Genomic DNA, 18468 nt, shown 5'->3' with positions numbered 1-18468 from the left:
TCTATTCTATTCTATTCTATTCTATTCTATTCTATTCTATTCTATTATAATTTATCCCTTTTACCAGTAAAATATAACTTGGAAGTTGGGATCATTGTAGAAAAAACAAATTTATTGTCCCTTTTTTATTTTTATTGTTTCCATTACCTATTTCTGTAGCATTATGTTCTGCTGAAAACACAAAAAATATTACACTAATATCGAGAAACTGAAAGTACTAATTGTATTGTTTATTGGTTGCCAAGTCCCCAATACTTATGCCTGCGTTGGTTACCATTCCAAACTATTCAACTTATTTTTCCAGACGGAAAGTGGCAACCTTCATGTGGCTTCTGAGCCTGTTTGTTTCCTTAACTCTCCAAAGGACCAGCGCTATTCCTTGTTTTGCTTCTTTTTTGGTTTGCTTGAAGCTGAGAAATGTAACACTCAGAAGAAAGCATATCTCATCACAGAGCTAAGCTTGTGCTCCCTCTCATGTGACTTCAACCTACAATTTCTTTTGATGCAGAACCCATTTGTGTCTATGTCAGCATCATAACCAAAAGTACATGTTTATGTATTTTGGGTTTTTCAAAGTGTAGAAAACAATTATTTCTGGGTTTTTTTTTCACAGTTCTGCACCACTCTAGGCATTATGCGGATGTCTTATTATTTAAAAAAAATAGTTGTTTTCGTGATAGAGTTGTTGCTATGACCCTTCAGTGCATTCTCGAATCTACTCGTTCACATACAAGTAAATACAAAAAAAAAATATGATCTCACTTCTTTTGATAAATCTTAAACCAGAAGAAGAGTCTAACAAAGACAGAGCTGTTCTGCCCTCCAGCTATCTGCCTCTTAGAGGACCACCAGCTTTGCACATACACATAGGAACACACATACTACAAACACATGGGTGACGTTGCTCCAGTTCAGCCCATGTGTAGTCTGGCCCCCTTTTAACATCTCTTACTTTCTTTCATATCTGTGCTTTATCAGCCAAATACCCGGAGGCCATAAATCCTCTAATGCAAGGAGACTTCTGTTTAGTAAAACACTGAATGAAAAGATTAAAAGTAGAATAATGTGAAAATTAAGAGTCTAAAACATCTGACAGGTTTATTTCTAATGGCTGAGAGGCTATCAAGGAGTAATTGATGTTGGGACAGTGAATAGTGCTAAAGATGAGTCTGTCTGAATCAATTGGAGCAACTGCCCAACTAACTGTAAGGTATAATTATTACCTGTATTGTTCTTCTAAAATACCGGACTTGACAGATGGGTTCCATCTGACCCTCAATAGTAGAATAAAGGAGAATAGTTTTGAAGGCTCTCAGACAGAGACTGGACCTCCTCCAAAAATTAGATTTTTATATGTTATTTATTTTTAAAGAAACTAGGACACCCCATTTGGAGGCCTGATGACACTGAGCTGAATACTTATTTGAATCTTTTAAAATAAATAATAATAGCAAAATTAAATTTTTTTAATTCCTAATGATATTTAAGAATTTTGAACGTGGTTTAAAACCAGACACCAGGACTGGTAAATGGTTTTAAAGCAATGACTGTCAGACATATTGAACTCATCACTGCTTCATGATCAGCTGTTGCCATGGGGAAATAAGTGGCTGTCAACTTGGACAGAAAGGAGACGAAGTAGGAGGGGAAATTATTGACTTGTTTCTCAGCACCAACACCTAATTGCTCTACAGTCTTTTCACCGCTTTTGAATAGAGGTGGAAAGTCAGTTGCTGTGTATATAAGTGCAACAGGTATTTCAGAAGGACCTCAGGAAAAAAAGTCAAGTGCATGGCTGCAGAACCCTTTGAGTAGTTCATTGAGCTAAATAAGGAAGTCTTTAGGTATGAAAGAAAAACAATGTGCCTGCATATTGAGTTAAAAAAGAGCTCAATTAAAGCTGCTTGCTTATCCCAAAGACTGTGAAATACATCAACTTCAGCAATACAAAAATGATTAGCATTCTTTGAAAGGTTTCGTCATTTAATGTGTTACAGATATTTATTCTTCACCTTCAAACTAAATGAAGACAGTGTCCCAGCCAACATTAACAACTCCCTGAAAACATCTGGCATTTGTCCAGACAAAGCATTATAAAACTGTGACATGTCACTTTTTGACATATATTTGTCCATGTTATTGTATTTGACATGTATTTGTCCATGTTTTTGCGCTGGAATTAACAGTAAGGAAAATAAGATTTTCAGCTTCATTCTTGAAACATTAGTGAAGGTTTCTGATTTTTCTGTTATCGAGGCCAAACGTATTTGCTGCCTCCTGGCAAAATGCATTTTCTCGAGTTTGGGAATTCATAAATCTCGCCACAATTTATCTTGCCTAGGTAAGCACTGTGGTGTTGTTTAAACTACCTTTGTTTGTCTGTTTGGTACCTATGCATACTAGAGCTCATGATAAATGTCTATGTTATGCAACATGAATGCCAAAGAACAACGTTTCAGTTCTTGATTCTTTGAAATATGAATATATTGTATTAAACCATGTAGGCTATTTAAGATTCATCATAAGGGCTGTCAAGACACACCAAAGGGATCCACATGGTGGTCTGGATGACAAGTGATGGATATCTTCTGTTTGTTCCAGCTAAAAGAGATTAGACACAGGGCTGTGATTTTGTTGGCTCCATAGTGTGATGAGTATATGAAAGTGAAAACAATTACATGACTTTGATGTTGGCTCAGGAAGGGACAACTTTTAAGGGTGACAGTGGCTAAAATGAAATTAAAATCCTTTTTTGGTCATGTTTATTTTATAGATCTTAACTGGATTCCAGTCTGATGCCTTTAAAATATAATAGTGTCCATGTTCTGCTGACCTAAAATGACATAACAAGCACCTCCCTTTGTCAGTTAGGAATAGGATAAGTGGGTCAGGACATCATAACATTCTGTTCATGATTAGATGAAAGCTGGAAATACAAGCAAGCATGCTGAGAGAATGATTATGATTGCCGTTCAAAGATGTTAACATTTTTGCACCAGTGGATATTTTTCAGTCATAATTCTCATCTTAAGACAAGTACTTAGTTGATATTGAGACAAAGTGACGGAGGCTTTAAAGCTGTCCAAATAAAGATCGGTGTTTCCACATCAGGAGATGGAACCGTCTGTGTAGACTCTGTGCCGGTAAATGTAGGGATTGCATGTCTGTACAGCAAGAGACTTTGGTACAAAAGCGACATCTGCCAAATGGCACATTAGCCCAAGAACGAATTCAAATCTTTCTCTGAATCAAGTTTGAAAGAATGAAACCTGGCTTTCATTCTTAGACTTACAGGTGGTCCAAAGCAAGCAGTATATGAAGAGTCACAAAAAAAAAAAAACAGTACTTACAGTACATCCAAGTAAAAGTGTTTTTTTTAAAAACATCTTCCAACTAAGCACATGGGACAGCAGCAGTATTTCAGTTTATCGCTATGATGTTCCAGTCTTCTGTCAGGACATGTAATGATGCAAAAAAATAATTTAAATATTGCATTTTGAAGTCCAGAAAAAAATGTTCTGAAAAAAACAAGAAAAGAAGAAAAATAGGTCAGGATGTTAGAGGATATCATGAGCCTGACGGGAAATTATTCTGTCTTCATCTGTTTGCTTTGTGCCTTTGGAACCTCAAGATGTGGATCTTGGGACATTTACAGATGCAACACTTCATTTGCTTTCACATACACACAGAAGTAACTCTTTGTGTTTTGAATAGCACATGCTTTTGATTTATGTACGTGTGTTTTTTTATTTTCTCACAGAATGAGTCAGCAATTCTTATTGAAGAGCAGTTGCTCTGTCTGTTGGATGAATGTGAGCAGACAGAGAGCTGGAACCAGGAAAATCAGACGAATGAAACTGCGCCATCCGAACCTTATAACATCCAACTAGTTCATCTGAATTACTGCTTTCAGAACACATCACAATGGTTTAATTTATAGTGGACTACAAATTTCTTAAAATGCAAATATGAACATAGTTTCAGGAAATAACACTTATTTTCAGTTTACCTTCTTGTATGCCCCATTATCAGAAATAAAGCAAAGAAGTAACACGTCTGACGCAATACAACAGTTTTTAATGGTTAAAATCTCACGTTTTTTTAAACATAATTGACTGAGTGGAATATTTGATATCTCTCATTATGACCTGTTGCCAAGATAACCAGCTCTGGCCACACAACCTGCAGCTCAATTAGCTGCAGCTTATTGTTCTGTCAAGTAACACAAAGTATAATTTCAGTGGTACTGCTGTAGATGTTTTTAATGTAGTTTCCTGGACCAATATAAAATCACCATTAAGAGCAGGTATCACTTAATGACCTCCTCAATATGAAGTCAAGCTCGCTACATTCCTGCTAATGACTTAATCATTTGACTTTGTAAAATTCTCTGAACTGGCCATGACATGTTTTTAAAATCTGAAGTGGTTTTTACAAGGTTTCCTTCTATTTTTAGGTACTGATAAATTCTTTAAAAAGCTGCTTATTCTTTCTCCATTTTCTTCTTCTTTATCATTGCTGCATGATTCTATGACTATAGGAACAAACAGACAATTAATAATTTGAAGGTTTGTCTTTGCTCTTATTCCACCAGCATCCAAGCTGACCCCTGTGTCTCTATACGAGTGATCAGAGCAAGAAAAGGTATATATCGGTATGCAAACACTGTTTGTTTCAGCTGCTTTATGAAGTCTCCGATACTGAGTTCAACCATGCAGGAGCCTTGGTGCAAGTACGCTGCCCACATAGTCCCGGTACAGCAGTTCTGTCAAAGGTCACCACGGTTTAGGAACCTTTGCATTGCAACAAGGGTAAGGATGTTTTCCAGATACCCCCTGTAAAATAATCTCTAATATCTGACTATTCACATACTGGCTGAAAAAGCATGTCATGGTGAGATCTTAGTCTGGTATTAAGGGCTTTTGACTAATAGTCTGCTAGATAGACTTATAGTAAATATTGTCATAAAGTATTTCATATCTATCTTTATAGTTTGTTGCCTTTAACACAAGACAGGGCTAAATTGAACTTAATGGGAAGGTTGGTGATTCCCTGCTGTGCTTTAAACACAATAATTTCCGCTTCTACTTACAGTATATTGAGGTGGTGCCATTGGTAACAGCTAATTAAATTGGACCCAATCTCAGCCTTTTTTAATATAAATTGACTCCACTTGCAAAATACAGTACATTATTCAATAATATGCTCTGTGGTTATTCAAGACATTTTCAGAAGCAGCTTATACAACTTCATTTTTTTCTCTGCCTTCATGGTTTACACCTGAAGAATGTGTTTCCTGGTGCTAAAATACCTACTGAAATGTTTATTCCTTATGCCTCAGACACAAATTTTTACCCCATCGAAATGGCAGGAAATCCTTTTGACCCAAAATGTTATTGAAAATTAACAATTTCAGTAATATTGAGATGACAATACTATACTGTTTGATAAGAAATCTAACATACCTCCACTCATTTAATGGACAATATAAAACATTTGTCTTTATTCCATGACATGCGTGCATTTTTGTTTTCTCATATGTTACCCACACAATAAGTGTTTTTGAAATCAGAAACAGTATACTGCTCATTTTTGGTAATGGAAACCTAGTGAGCTCACTCTGGCAAGAATGAGGTCATCTCTAATGTAAAGAGAGACACACAGCAAACAGACATAGTCTGGGGTTTAGATAGCAGTTCTTTTTGTGAAAGCTGCTGGAATTCTGCTTGTAGATGATTAATTGGTGGAGTCCTGTGTATAATTCTCCAATACATCTAGTTATGTATGAAAAACAAGAAACTTTTTATCATACATAAGAGCAGAAAAATTATCTGATCTCCTCAAAGTTCAGGAATCCTTTACTGCATTCAAACCCTATTGACCAAAAACAATTGCTTATATGTGTTTTGAAATGTTTGCCTTGTGAAGTGATGTGTCGATGTGTAGAGTCATGCTGCATATCATTGCATTTCCTTCAGTAGACTACAAAGGATACACCCTTTCATCAGGGACCTCTTAGACTCTGAGCAGATACCAGTCACCTGACACAGCGTTATTCTTATTTTTAAATCCTTTACTTAAGGAAGTACCATACATCAGGCATGGCAGCCCACTCCCCTGCAACTCCCAGCAAAATCCCCTTCATGAAGCTACCATATTTTCTTACTCTGACCCCACCCTTTTACTGGATCACAGGGTCTGACCAGAAGATGATGCTTCTCTTTACATCTTAATGTCCCCAATCATGACAGAATATTTTAGTAGAAAGATTTATGTTTAAAAAGGAATTGTAGGGGACCAGCCAAGGCCCCTTCAAGGAAAGTGGGGAAATTTTGAATGGCTCCTACTGCAATTCAAATGATTGCATTCCCTCCACAGCATCCATTAAGGGCAATAGAGGCATGTTAATAAACCCGGAGGCAGGAAAATAACTTAAACATGCAGGACAGTAGGTCCTGAAAACCAGGTTGAAAAACCCTGATCTGGAAGATTCTGAAGAAAAGCCCTTTCCAGAGTTTTGGAAGATAATTAGAGGTTGTGAGCTGTATCTGGAGACAGTTTAACCTCCATACATATATATATATCAAGGACATAGTAATGAGTGCTGCTAAAGCATCTTACCAGGACTAAAGAGAAATCAAAACTGACCTCAAATGCTTCCTGGAAACTGTTTTACTTCTCAACTTGTCATGAAACAGGACAAATGGACCCAGTATTCAAGGTAAGATAAGCAGTGGGAAAGTTCAAAATGTTTATTAACACAAAGCAAAACACTACAGATGTGGAACTGTGGGATTTGCAGACTGCAGCAGCTGCAGGGGGCACCATCCAATCACTGACACTCTGGAGGGAGAAACACAGGTAAGCAACCATGATCGTCTGATTGGAGATGATTATCTGTGAGTCCCCTACCTGGTTAAAAAGTTCAGCCAATCCTCTCTAAGGAAGGCAGAATCCAGCTGATGGAATGCTGCAAAGAGTGTCCTCTTTGCAGCATCCTCTGTGAGCAAGCAGGAATCCGATCCAGGTCAGGGAAAACAGAGCCGACAGGACAGTTCTGGGATCCATGAGTCCGTAGCCCGACCAGAAACAGACAGATCCAGGAATCCACAGAGCGTTAAGGCAGGTTCAGAGTTCCATGAGTCCACCAGCGAGCTCAGACAGACACGCTCAGATCGAAACAGGTGGGCCCAGCGGTTGAGGGACAGAGACAGGACATGGTACCAGGATAACTGCAGATTTCTAAATTGTACTCCACCTAGGAGCAAGGATTACAGGACTTTAAACTAACTTCCCCCCCTGCCGAGCCAAACGAGGAATAGCGAGCACTCAGAGGAGAAGAGCCAGGACAACACCCCCTCTTACCAACTGGCCTCCAAGGACGAAAACTCAAAGCAAGAAATCAAACAAGCATACATACATGAATAACTAAAATGATCTGGCCCCGATAGCTAGGCTGACCCGCATATCAACCTGGTGGATGAGATGAGTGATAATCAGAGACCGGGGAGAGTTAGGCAGGTAAGTGGACAATTAAGGTCACCTATAAGGCCAGATTGTGAGACATCTTTAGCATCTCCAAGCCATAAAGACCAATTACATATAGATGAATTTATTGCTCCTTAAGCTTTACTCGTTTTTATGTAATTTTGTTGATAATGATTTGAAAAAAACTGTAAATTTACAGTCATTTTTACTATTTTTCAAGGCTGCATTTTTAAAAAGATGAAATTGTCCAGTGAGCTGTTTCCAAACGAAATATCTTTTTGTTTTACACTTGTGTAAACAAAATGACAAATAAAATCTGTCTAAAGTCTAAATAACTGCACACTGCCAATGAAACAATATAACCACGAAAGGTAACAAATAAAATAATAAAGAAGATGGGTGCTCAGAATGTTTTCTGCCAATCATATCAGTAGAAAGTCAAGTGGAAAGAAATTTTTCCATTTATTTTTCTCTGAGGCCAAGAACTCTACGTCTGCTTAACACAAGGAATGCAACAGTTGTTCCCAATATCTTAGGCTACAGATTTTGATTAAGTCGTCTGAAAGCTCCAGCTTCCCTTTTGCATGTAATTTCTCTCTTTCTCTTTTTCTTTACCTTTCTCCCTTTTAATCGAACTACTAAAATAAATAAACAGAGATGATTCAAATAGCTTTTTCTTAAGGGTTTATTGTTCACTTGACATTACAAAGTAACAATAAATTCAGGAATATAAACAGCACTTGTAATAGAAACTATAGCACAAATGTTTATAGAAAAGTTTCACTAATAATCAAAGACAAACAATAATTAAAATAAAAAAGACACCCTCATGTCAGTGTGCAAAAACGTTTATACAGATAGAAACTTCCATAGGAGGTTACACTTCAAGATAAATTATTTAAATAGCATATATCTACACAAATGACATAAAAAACAGAATAATTTATCAAAAGGAACAAGAAATAACAGACTGCAAAACATCAGTTTAATCCTTTTCCATTTCCTGTACTACAAAAATATCTTATATACAGCATATTAATGATACTAAAGTCCAAAAAATTCTATACTCTGTTGCTAAAAATTGTGGTTCTCGTGTTTGCTGGCCTCAATGAAAAGATGAGGTAATATTTGTAGAGAAAAGGTTTCCTTTCTTCCCCCCATCTTTCAAACAGTGAAATTCAGGCATGCCATCATGCACACTGTGCAGAAAGCAGGATATCATTTTTTCACTCCCCATAATTAGAAGTAACAATATATATTTTGATGATGTCAACCATAAAAGGTTGCTTATAATATTTAATGCAAGAAAGATGCTTAGAGGAGCTACAATTAAATGCTCTATGTTAAAAAAATAAAAGAAAGCAGACTGGCCTTCACTGCAATAGGTCATAAGACAAGATTTTCTGATCATTTGTGTTCCAAGCTCTCCTGCTCGCAGTCTACTTTCCTGAGAAGAGAGATTTTTGGGCTAGCCCTTCGTCTCCATTACTAACCAAGCATTGTCTGTAGCCCATGTTAAAGGCCTTGTGGAAATAAATCAATACTTAATTCTGATTGAGCTGTCTTCATGCAGTTCTTTTTTTTTGGTGTCAAACATGCACAAAACCCCCACCCACCACATTCACTTATTAATAATAATAGTTATATCTTACTTTCTTTATTCCCTTAACAGTTCCTTCACAGGGCATTGCTTTCTTTTGTTACCCCATCTTCAAAATGCTAATTACTACTTTCTTCATTCTGAGTAGTTTCATCATTCAGTCCACAGCAGATGTATGTTAAAACTAAAAATTAGTATATATACTAAAAAAAAAAAAAAAAAAACTACTTTCTTCCCTTTGCTTCTTTATCCATAGAGGAGTATCAGTTCAGGTGTGCAAAGAAATAAAATGTGGCCCTCCTCTGATGCAGATCAGCACGGACAGATTAAAAGAGAGCCGATTTCTTCTGAGCAGAACTGCACTCACAGTTTGAGTTTCGTGCAGCGTTGATATTTTTTATTTGGCTTCAACTCCTGAGGTCCCTTTCCTTCCTCGTTAGCTCACTTACTCAACATACCTCCAATGTGCATTTTCAGAGGACATATAAATGAAACAAAAACTGATGTAGGCCTGCGCTGATTCATTCTTCCAGAAGGCTCTGGGGTGCAATTATGAATCTGGAAGATAAAACAATGGAAATAATTGTTAAAAAAAAAAGTGTGAATTATAAGAATTGTTTTTTAAGTGCCTTAATGCATATTCTTACCTCTACATTCATATTTGAGGTCTGAGAAGTAAACCATCTCCTGAGAGAAGACATACAAGCCTAGTCGCCCACCAGTGTATGTTTTGTCATAAATGTTTCCAGAATCAGCCATGATTCTCTTGCCTTCATACATGACCACTCTGAAAGATAAATATAATAACATACTGTTAGTCTTGTGTCATTTTGGGTAAGAATTGCAAAATATTTAAGCTAAATCAGATTTTGAATTCACCTAATAAGCCCAGTCTTGGGTCTGTGGGTAAGGTGCCATCTATAAGCGGTAAAGTCCTTCCAGCCAATATTCTTGGGGTCGTGCCACAGAGTACGGACCTAAAATTCAAGAGTTGCAAGAATATAATGTTAGAATAATATGAACCAACACTGAATCATTTCTGAAATCTTGGGTCAAAGAGTATGTCTTACTTGTCCTGGGGTGTCTCCAGTGTGCCACAGAGCATTTCTGAGGTGTTCGCCTGGCCCCGTGGTGGAGTTCACAACTTTAATTGACAAACCAGAGTAACCTTGAGCTCTAGTAGGTGTGTGAGACCAGTAGGTCTGTGTGATCTGTTTCCACATCACTGTGTAGAAGCGGGAGCTGGACTGATAGCCGAACACAAAACCGGCATAGTCATCATCTCTGTCAGTGTTGATGAAGAATGTTCCACTGAAATCCACGGCACTGAACTCATCATAACCTAAAGTGGAATTATCACAGATTAGGATAGCTACTACTTGTGGTCTGTAAAACTGCACAAATATGCCTCTTTATGTATTACTTACCGACAGCAATGCCGGGGTCACAGTTGACAGTCTGCACCAGCTCCTTGCCTTGATGCCTGACCACCCAGTTGGGGTCAATCTGAGAGGTGCCTTTCGGATCCAAGGGAACCATTTGGAATCTTCGGAAATCGGTTTCACTGATGGCAAAGTTCTCAGGGCACACATCATGGATATCAAGGACATTATCTTGGTCAAAATCATCCTTGCAGATATCTCCACGACCATCACCTGCAAAGAAAGTTTGGACATGGAATTAGAAAAATAAAATACAACAACAAACAACCTCACATTGTTATTAAAAAGAGAAGCGGCTACATATTTTTGAAAAGCTTACCATCGGAATCCAGTTGATCAGGATTAAAGGCCAGTCTGCAGTTATCTTTATCGTCAGGAATACCGTCGTTGTCATCATCATGGTCGCAAGCATCTCCTTTGCCATCTTTGTCATGGTCTGCCTGGTTGGCGTTGGGGATGTAGGGGCAGTTATCCAAGTTGTTCTGGTGACCATCCTCGTCAATGTCCTGGTTGTTATCGCATTTGTCTCCAACACGATCTGCATCAGAGTCAATCTGTGGAAGAACCACATCCATTTATGATGAGTTTTCCCAAAGAGAAGCTCTTACTTTTCACTGCCCTCTTTGTGAATAAATGTTTGACCTTTTTAGCTATACAAGCAATGTCCAAAATCAGCACATCTTTTAAACATTTATATTTTTAGCAAATAGGTTGATTTGATAGCCTTTATTCAAACATAACCTTACCTGGTCTGGGTTGTGTTCGAGGGGACAGTTATCACAGTGATCTCCCACGCCATCCCTGTCTGTGTCTCTCTGGTCGACGTTGTACACATATGGGCAGTTGTCATTCTCATTTAGAATGCCTGTTGAAGAAAAAAATATATATATTTTTTCTTATTATACCCTACACCCTTCTTCCTAGCTAATTAGTTTAAATTTGCAGAGATTACTTACCGTCACCATCAATGTCGATGGCACATGCATCACCTTCTCCGTTGTTGTCTGTGTCTGTTTGATCAGTATTAGCCTCAAACACACAGTTGTCACAGCGATCACCAACCTCATCCCTGTCTGCATCATACTGGGCAGGGTTGTACACTCTGGGACAGTTGTCCTATCATAGAAAAATAACATCTTAATAAGCAAAGTGGGCCATGACTACAGTAGAGGAGCCTTTTAAAGGAAAAAAAATCTATCCTTTTCCAGTACTTTTTTTTTTATTTGGCTGAAACTTAATATCCAAATAGTGTTCAAAAATGCATTTTTCATGCCCAACTTTCCAAATCCATTAAAAAGAATTATAGGCAATCAGCAATCTCATCCTCAATACTGGCTTTATCTGAAAATTACAGTAAATTTTCCCTGTGCAACTGACTTTCCACTATGACTTTGGTGAAAGCACACAAACTGAAGCACTTTGCATTCCTATTTCCCAGAGGAAGGATGGCTGCAGTTGATTGCTATGTATGGTCTCAAGGGAAAGCAAAACTTCAGGCTAAAAAAACTCCCAGATTACTCACCCTATCATCGGGGATTCCATCGTTGTCATCATCATGGTCACATTCATCCCCAAAGCCATCTTTGTCATGGTCTTCTTGCCCAGAGTTGGGAAGGTTGGGGCAGTTATCCTGCAAAGGAACAAAAGAGAGGTTAAGAAAGCAATGACGATAATAATATGGTGTGCATGGGTCATAACAGTCTTTAGTGCTTCTAGCCATGTGGGGTATAGTTACCTTTTTGCAGTGATAAGTGGCGTTCTCCACACATGGCAGATCAGTGTTAGGCCATCCATCCAGGTCACTGTCCTCTCCGCAAATCCGCCCATTCCCAGCATATCCTGGCTTGCATTCACAGCGGAACATTGACTCGGAGTACACGCCCAAATATATGCAATTTGCATTTTTATGGCAGTTGTGGCTACCGTCCTTGCAAGGGTTGCGGGGAGTGCAAACCTGAAGAAATTATAGAGCGTTAAAACTTGCAAGCTTTTGATGTGCATGCCAAAACCAAAGCAAATAATAACAACAAACAATCCACACCTGTTTTTTAGCAATTGCCTGTTCCACTCCTCTTCCAAAGGGTTGGGGACCAGAGAAACGTGCAGGACAGGGGAGGCAATTGTAACCTGGCTCAGTGTTTTCACAACGATGGACTCCATTATGATAATGGCAAGCATCCGGGACCTCTTTACATTCATCAATGTCCGTGCAGGTGACCCCATTACCAGTATAACCAAGTGGGCACTTGCCACACTTGAATGAGCCATCACGGAAGCTTGTGCATTTTGTTCCAGGGAAACAAGGGTTGGAAAGACAACCATCTGTGTGCAACAAGATATTGTTGCATTAGGTTAAAATCACTGTAAGGTTATGATGATTTATCTTGTTCTAATTATTTCCAAAGCTTTGACACATACCAATAGGACAATCCTGTTTGTTGCAAACTTGAACCATGGTAGCATCACCAACACAATCCTTTCCCCCATATTTGGGAACAGGATCATTGCAGAGACGATTTCTTGTTTGGATTCCTCCACCACAGGTTGCAGAACAGGTATCCCATGGTGACCAAGGCCCCCATCCTCCATTAACTGCAAATTAAAAACCATATCAATAAATCTGAATGAAAACTAACGTAAAAGAAATTCAAAACTTTTGTAATGGTGTCTAACTTACTAGGGCAGGGTGACATCTGGCAGACTTTGGTGTGACGTCCCTCTCCCTGGCAGTCTCTGCCACCCATCTGCGGCGTTGGGGAGTTGCAGAGGCGGATCTGTGTCATGACCCCTTCACCACAGGTCACAGAGCACGAAGACCAGGGTGACCAGTGGCTCCAGCCTCCGTCCTGTTTAACTGTAAAGCATAGCATTCACAATTATTAAGGATTTTCACAATGTGGAAAAAATGAGAAGTTTTCTGAACTTCCTTTAGCTTACATCGCTTGTCGCATTCTTGCAAGTAGCAGTCACGGGTCTGGACAGAGGTGCCCTCACACTTGCTGTTGATGCGGTCACAGGAACGTCCACGCTGCTGGATGCCACGACCACAAGTCACAGAACAATGGGTCCAGTCAGACCAGGCAGACCAGCCATCCTCTGCATAATCACTGGCTGTAAAGGAGAGACATTAGGTTTAGGTTTAAAAAGGCTTCAGATACTATGAGATAAAACCGATTTGATGGGATTTAATAAGAAACTTACGTGTCCCACAGCGAGGGCAGCATTCCCCATCAGGCACAGTAGCATTGGCACAGGGGATGAGGGGACAGGATATTTTGCGACACACGGTTGCAGAGTTCTAAATGGTAGAATAGTTGAATAAGTACAAAGTATACAAAACAAGACTTGACTAATCCTAATCCAAATCTAGGTGCTGCGTTCAAGAAAAGTGTTATGTCATTAGACATATTACAAATCTGCTATGTGCATAAAGAACCTCAAGAGATCTTTATTAATGATCTCCTGGTAACTGCTAAAATTATATGACATTTCATGATTAGCCCTCATAAGAAGAAGAAAAGGGCGCTAATGTGACCACTTTCTTGACATTATTGCGGCAGACAGCTGGCTCCAAGGTTGTGTAAAGGTTGCATTCCTGGAAGTGTTCTCACACTCACCTGACAGGTGCACTCTGTGCAGCCATCCACTGTCCATTCATCTTTGTCTTGGTGCACAATGCCGTTATGGATGCAGATCCCTCTATGAATGTTTATCTGATTTTTCAGTAATTCGCTATCTGTAGACTAGGGGAAGAAAAGAAAAGAGCTTCAGAGTAAGAAAAGGGGCTGCTTTGGAAAGAGGATAGAGAAGTTTAACTTTGCCAAGGTTCCAGTACAAATGAATCACTGATTAAGACATTGCTAGAATCTAGTAGAGCACTGCAAATGTGACCAATGAGCCAAACATATTTGTGTATTCACAGGGGTCTCATTAAGGATTTGGCTGGGGAAAGCCATTATGGCGACAAGTGACTACACATTATAAATGTGCTAATTCAAAGCAGGCAAGGGAAAAAAAGTGAGTACATGATAAAAAAAAAAACAGATAATGATGGTCGCCTGAGCATACCACTTTTTGGAGTTCATTCGACAGCTGCTTGACGATCACATTGAGTCCCCTGAGCTCCTTAAACATGCTGGCGATGTCGTCACATGAGAAACCACAGACAGTCTGCAGATCTGCTTGAGGACAGGCCAATAAATTAGCTCAGCTTTTTAGGAAAAAAAGAGTACATTTTGGAGTAAAGATTTTCACATTACTGCTAAGAGAGGAGAGGTCTTACCTTTGGATTTGTGGCCAGTATAATCTGTCCTAATGGCAGGGCTGGAACCATTGACTGGATTATCCAGGGTCATCATTTGTGTTAAGGCAGCTGCACATAGATGAGAGGATAGGGGAAAAGTTCAAGTAAGAACTGACAAATCTGACATCAATGGCATCAATTAAGCATCTACGTATAGACCATGGTTTGTAATGCTGTTTAAATCTAAGGTGGTCTTAATGATAAAAAAAAACCCTCTATGTTATGTTTTCAGTTATAAAAAGGGCTTCTTTCTATAATATTAACAACGTTAAATATGATATGTTATGTTAATTGTGTTTTAAAGAAGATTTTCTCACAGACAAATTTCCCAATTTTGTTCTGGACAGATAAGAATGGTTAAATGGGATAGAATTTTGGCTGTGGGAATTTAAAAACTGAATTTGACTACATCGTAATTACAAAGCTTAGATTGGTATGTGTAAAACTGACATTTAGCCTGGTTTTTCAGCTTGGATTAACTTGGCTCTTTTTGACTAATTAAGTACCTTCAGATGAAATTTGCTGTGACTGTGTTCTCATAAATAAACTGCATTTAACTGAAACTGCCTCATGCATTTTTCTCTTGCTTGAGTTCCCCTGCCTCTCCCTCTCCCACCTCTCCCCCGGGTGGTGAGCAAAATTTCACATATAAAAACCCCATTGATAACTAAGGTCATCTTATTGCAGTTATTGCATGATTTTCAGTCTTACCTCCACTTTTACATCCCTTATTGGTTAATATGGCATCTAGAGTGGTTCCGAAGACGAAATGGACATTCTGAAGCACCCCCTAAAACATGATAAAAAGAAAACAGTTTTAGAATTATGCCATTCATCTAGTATTAAAAGTTATTCAAACTTAGTACTGTAAGAACTTTGATATTTTTACCATAAACTTGTCCTTCACAGCTCCTTTCCCAATCCTGAGCCTGGCTCTATCTGCCACCTCCCTGGACAGTAAAGTCTGGATTGGCACATCCAACTCTGACACATTGATCTCTTCACATCCCACAAAAAGCTGTGCCCTGTCCTCCTGGACAAACAGTGTGAGGTTCTTCCAGTGCCCATTGGCCAAGCCTGCATCCTCAATGGAAACCAAATGTTGCTGCCTCTCGGTAGAATAGACCAGGTCAAGCGTGTTCGCCTTCCCATTAGATATGATTTCGAAGATGGGTCCAGATCCGTCAGTTTTCTCCACGGTCAGCAGACCTCCTCTGGTTTTCTTGAACTGCTTCAGGTTGAGCAGGAGGAGAAAACCCCGCTCTGCCTGGATGGAGTCCAGTAGGTCCCTGAAGGAGGCGTCGGGAACAGGGGGGATCATGTCTGCATTCAGGACCTTGTATGCGGGGCTGTATGGATCTATGCCTTTGACCAGACTCACTCCATTATGTCTTTTGCTAACTTTTGCCAGTTCAAATAGATCATACACACTGTTATCATCGCGACTCTCTGCGAACACAGAAAAAATGAGATATTTTTATCTATTAGGTAGGCTACATAAAGAATGGTTTAGCAAATAAAAAAAAGAAAATCCAAAAAGGATTTTAAACATGAATTAAAAATCAAATCAGTGAAAAAAAAAAAGAATTCAACTGGTTTTGAAATCTACTAAATTATATGTAGTACTTTAATATAATTTTTTCACGTCCTACTCTGCTAAAACAGAGCAGTTCTGTTAAAGTAACTGAATACTATTAAGTAGATGCTAAAAGCAGTTGCATGATTTCTCTTTTTTTAGTTTTGTATAAATATGACACACACCATTACCAGTAAGATTTTTTTTTTATCTTACCTGCCAATCTAGCACCTTGGCAACTCCAAAGCAAGAACAGAAAAACGATGCCGCTCAGCATCATCTTGCAATCTTAGAAAAATTCCAAAGAAACAGGAAAAATGACTTCAAATTCAAACCAAATAAGATCTTTAAAGATTACAATGGAATTAAAATACTAACCTTGAAATAAAAATGTGTCCAAAAGTATAAAAAAAGAAAAAAAAAGTCCTTTTTCAATTATGTGATTCCTCTTCGCAGCTCTGAAAGCAGTATTTTGGTAAAGTTGGAAATTCTTTCTTTAATCTTAGTGCCTCCACTGTTTCCACTGACCTGCGCTTCTGTCTTAGCCTCTATTTAAACGCCTTTAGGACATTCCTGAGCTCCCGTTTGGACCAATCAAGCGCAGGATGCAGAAAAGGGACGGACTTCTTATCTTACCTCACACAGTAATATCCAAGACGCACATAAGGGAGGGAGAGAGAAAAAAAGACGCATTCCTGAGCTGAATTTCCATCACCAGACAAATATTTCATCCGCGCAGCAGAGCCAAGACTTGGTGGTTTCCGGTCAGATAAAAGCTATAGTTTTAACAGATTCAATGATGTAATAATGTTTAAATCCAATATTTAAAAATCAAGATTGTGCGTTTGAACTGATTTAGAGTAAGTCCATAAGGATGATTTAGCAGAGATGAAATTGGAGTGATGAATTCTTACACATTAAGCAGTTATTTCCCTTTAAAAAAATATTCTCTTACTTATGTTTTTAATAAGTTATATTTAAGTCAGCCGAAGTCTTAGTGACTAAAGATTTAAGTAATATTTCATCTATCGTTATATAATTCATGGCCACTAGGGGACTCATTGAGTAAGAACACGGTGTACTGGTCGGATACAGAGAGAAACGGAGATATAACAAATTTTGAGATAGCCTACATATGTATTATACATACAAAAATAGCCTGTACATAGAATACATCTACAACTATATCATGTTAATGAATTAAAAAAAGAAAAATAATCTGATGAACTAATAACATTAATATTTAAAAGACATTCTTCCTTCAGAAAGTCCAAAAATATCACTTAAACATTTTCACAGAAGAAATTGAGTCTGACAAACTTAAAGACAGAAAAAAACAACAGAATCTTTAAAACTATGATATCCCCATATATATTTTCTGAGTAAAATATATATTATATATAACATATATACATTATAATAAATACAAATGTTAGAAATGTAAATATACAGTCATATAACTCTTTTATATATGCATTTATTACTGTTTTCAAGGCTGCACTTTAAAAAATGAAATGGTCCAGAGCTGTTTTAAACTAAATTTCTTTTTGTTTACACTTGTGTATACAAAATGACAAGATAAATATGTCTAAGTCTAATATAATACATAATTTATATAATGTATATTATTATTATATGTTAGTGTAAGGATGTAAAACAGAAATGCATGACACGTAACAAAACCCTGACAAAAACAAGTTAGAATAACATGAGGTTAAATTTTTGAACCATTTTTTCCTCAGCTTTAACTTAAAGTTAAAGAAGTGCAGAGAGCTCGTTTTAAGTAAATGTTATAACACTGCATTGTAAGAATGGTGCTGACCAAAAAGTTGAAAAAAGATTTGTAATAAGTCTAAAACAGCTAGAGTTAAAATTATACACATTATAGCTGTCAACATGGTCCACTACTTGAACAAGATCCTTAGTCATTAAATCTGCCCATTTTTTAACCTTCATCAAACACCTGCATTATTGTGCATTGATCCTTGAATCACCATAGATTTTTTTCTTTTATAAACTCTTTATCTTGTTGTAGTAATTAGGTCATTAATACTCAAAA

The 18468-nt window shown here is 37.9% G+C and overlaps 1 protein-coding gene across 1 annotated transcript; it reads right to left on the bottom strand.

Moving 5' to 3' along the window:
- Positions 1-9602: 9602 nt before the first annotated feature.
- LOC107084065 (thrombospondin-1-like) lies at positions 9603-16948 on the bottom strand. Its single transcript, XM_015373713.1, has 22 exons — positions 16788-16948; positions 16626-16697; positions 15723-16282; positions 15545-15623; positions 14813-14902; positions 14599-14708; positions 14148-14273; positions 13732-13828; positions 13468-13641; positions 13208-13384; positions 12949-13122; positions 12572-12852; positions 12266-12484; positions 12053-12160; positions 11487-11646; positions 11277-11395; positions 10850-11084; positions 10516-10743; positions 10159-10430; positions 9968-10065; positions 9736-9875; positions 9603-9646 (listed from the first exon to the last, which is right to left on the bottom strand). The coding sequence occupies exons 2-22, from the start codon at positions 16687-16689 to the stop codon at positions 9639-9641; spliced, it is 3519 nt and encodes a 1172-aa protein (XP_015229199.1). The 5' UTR covers positions 16690-16697; positions 16788-16948; the 3' UTR covers positions 9603-9638.
- Positions 16949-18468: the final 1520 nt, after the last annotated feature.

This window comes from Cyprinodon variegatus, unplaced genomic scaffold (genome assembly GCF_000732505.1).
Source record: "Cyprinodon variegatus isolate N-32 unplaced genomic scaffold, C_variegatus-1.0 Scaffold91, whole genome shotgun sequence".
In the NCBI taxonomy this organism is placed as follows: Eukaryota; Metazoa; Chordata; class Actinopteri; order Cyprinodontiformes; family Cyprinodontidae; genus Cyprinodon; species Cyprinodon variegatus.
The sequence above is the reverse complement of the archived record's forward strand: the minus strand, read 5'-3'. Positions and strand labels throughout refer to the sequence as shown.

Excerpts from the sequence above, each read along its gene's own strand:
- LOC107084065 (XM_015373713.1), bottom strand. The coding sequence starts at position 16,689 with ATGATGCTGAGCGGCATCGTTTTTCTGTTCTTGCTTTGGAGTTGCCAA. Across the intron at positions 13,123-13,207 it reads CCAGATGTCACCCTGCCCTA|TTAATGGAGGATGGGGGCCT; the intron begins GTAAGTTAGACA and ends TTTAATTTGCAG. Across the intron at positions 12,485-12,571 it reads AGGCAATTGCTAAAAAACAG|GTTTGCACTCCCCGCAACCC; the intron begins GTGTGGATTGTT and ends TAATTTCTTCAG.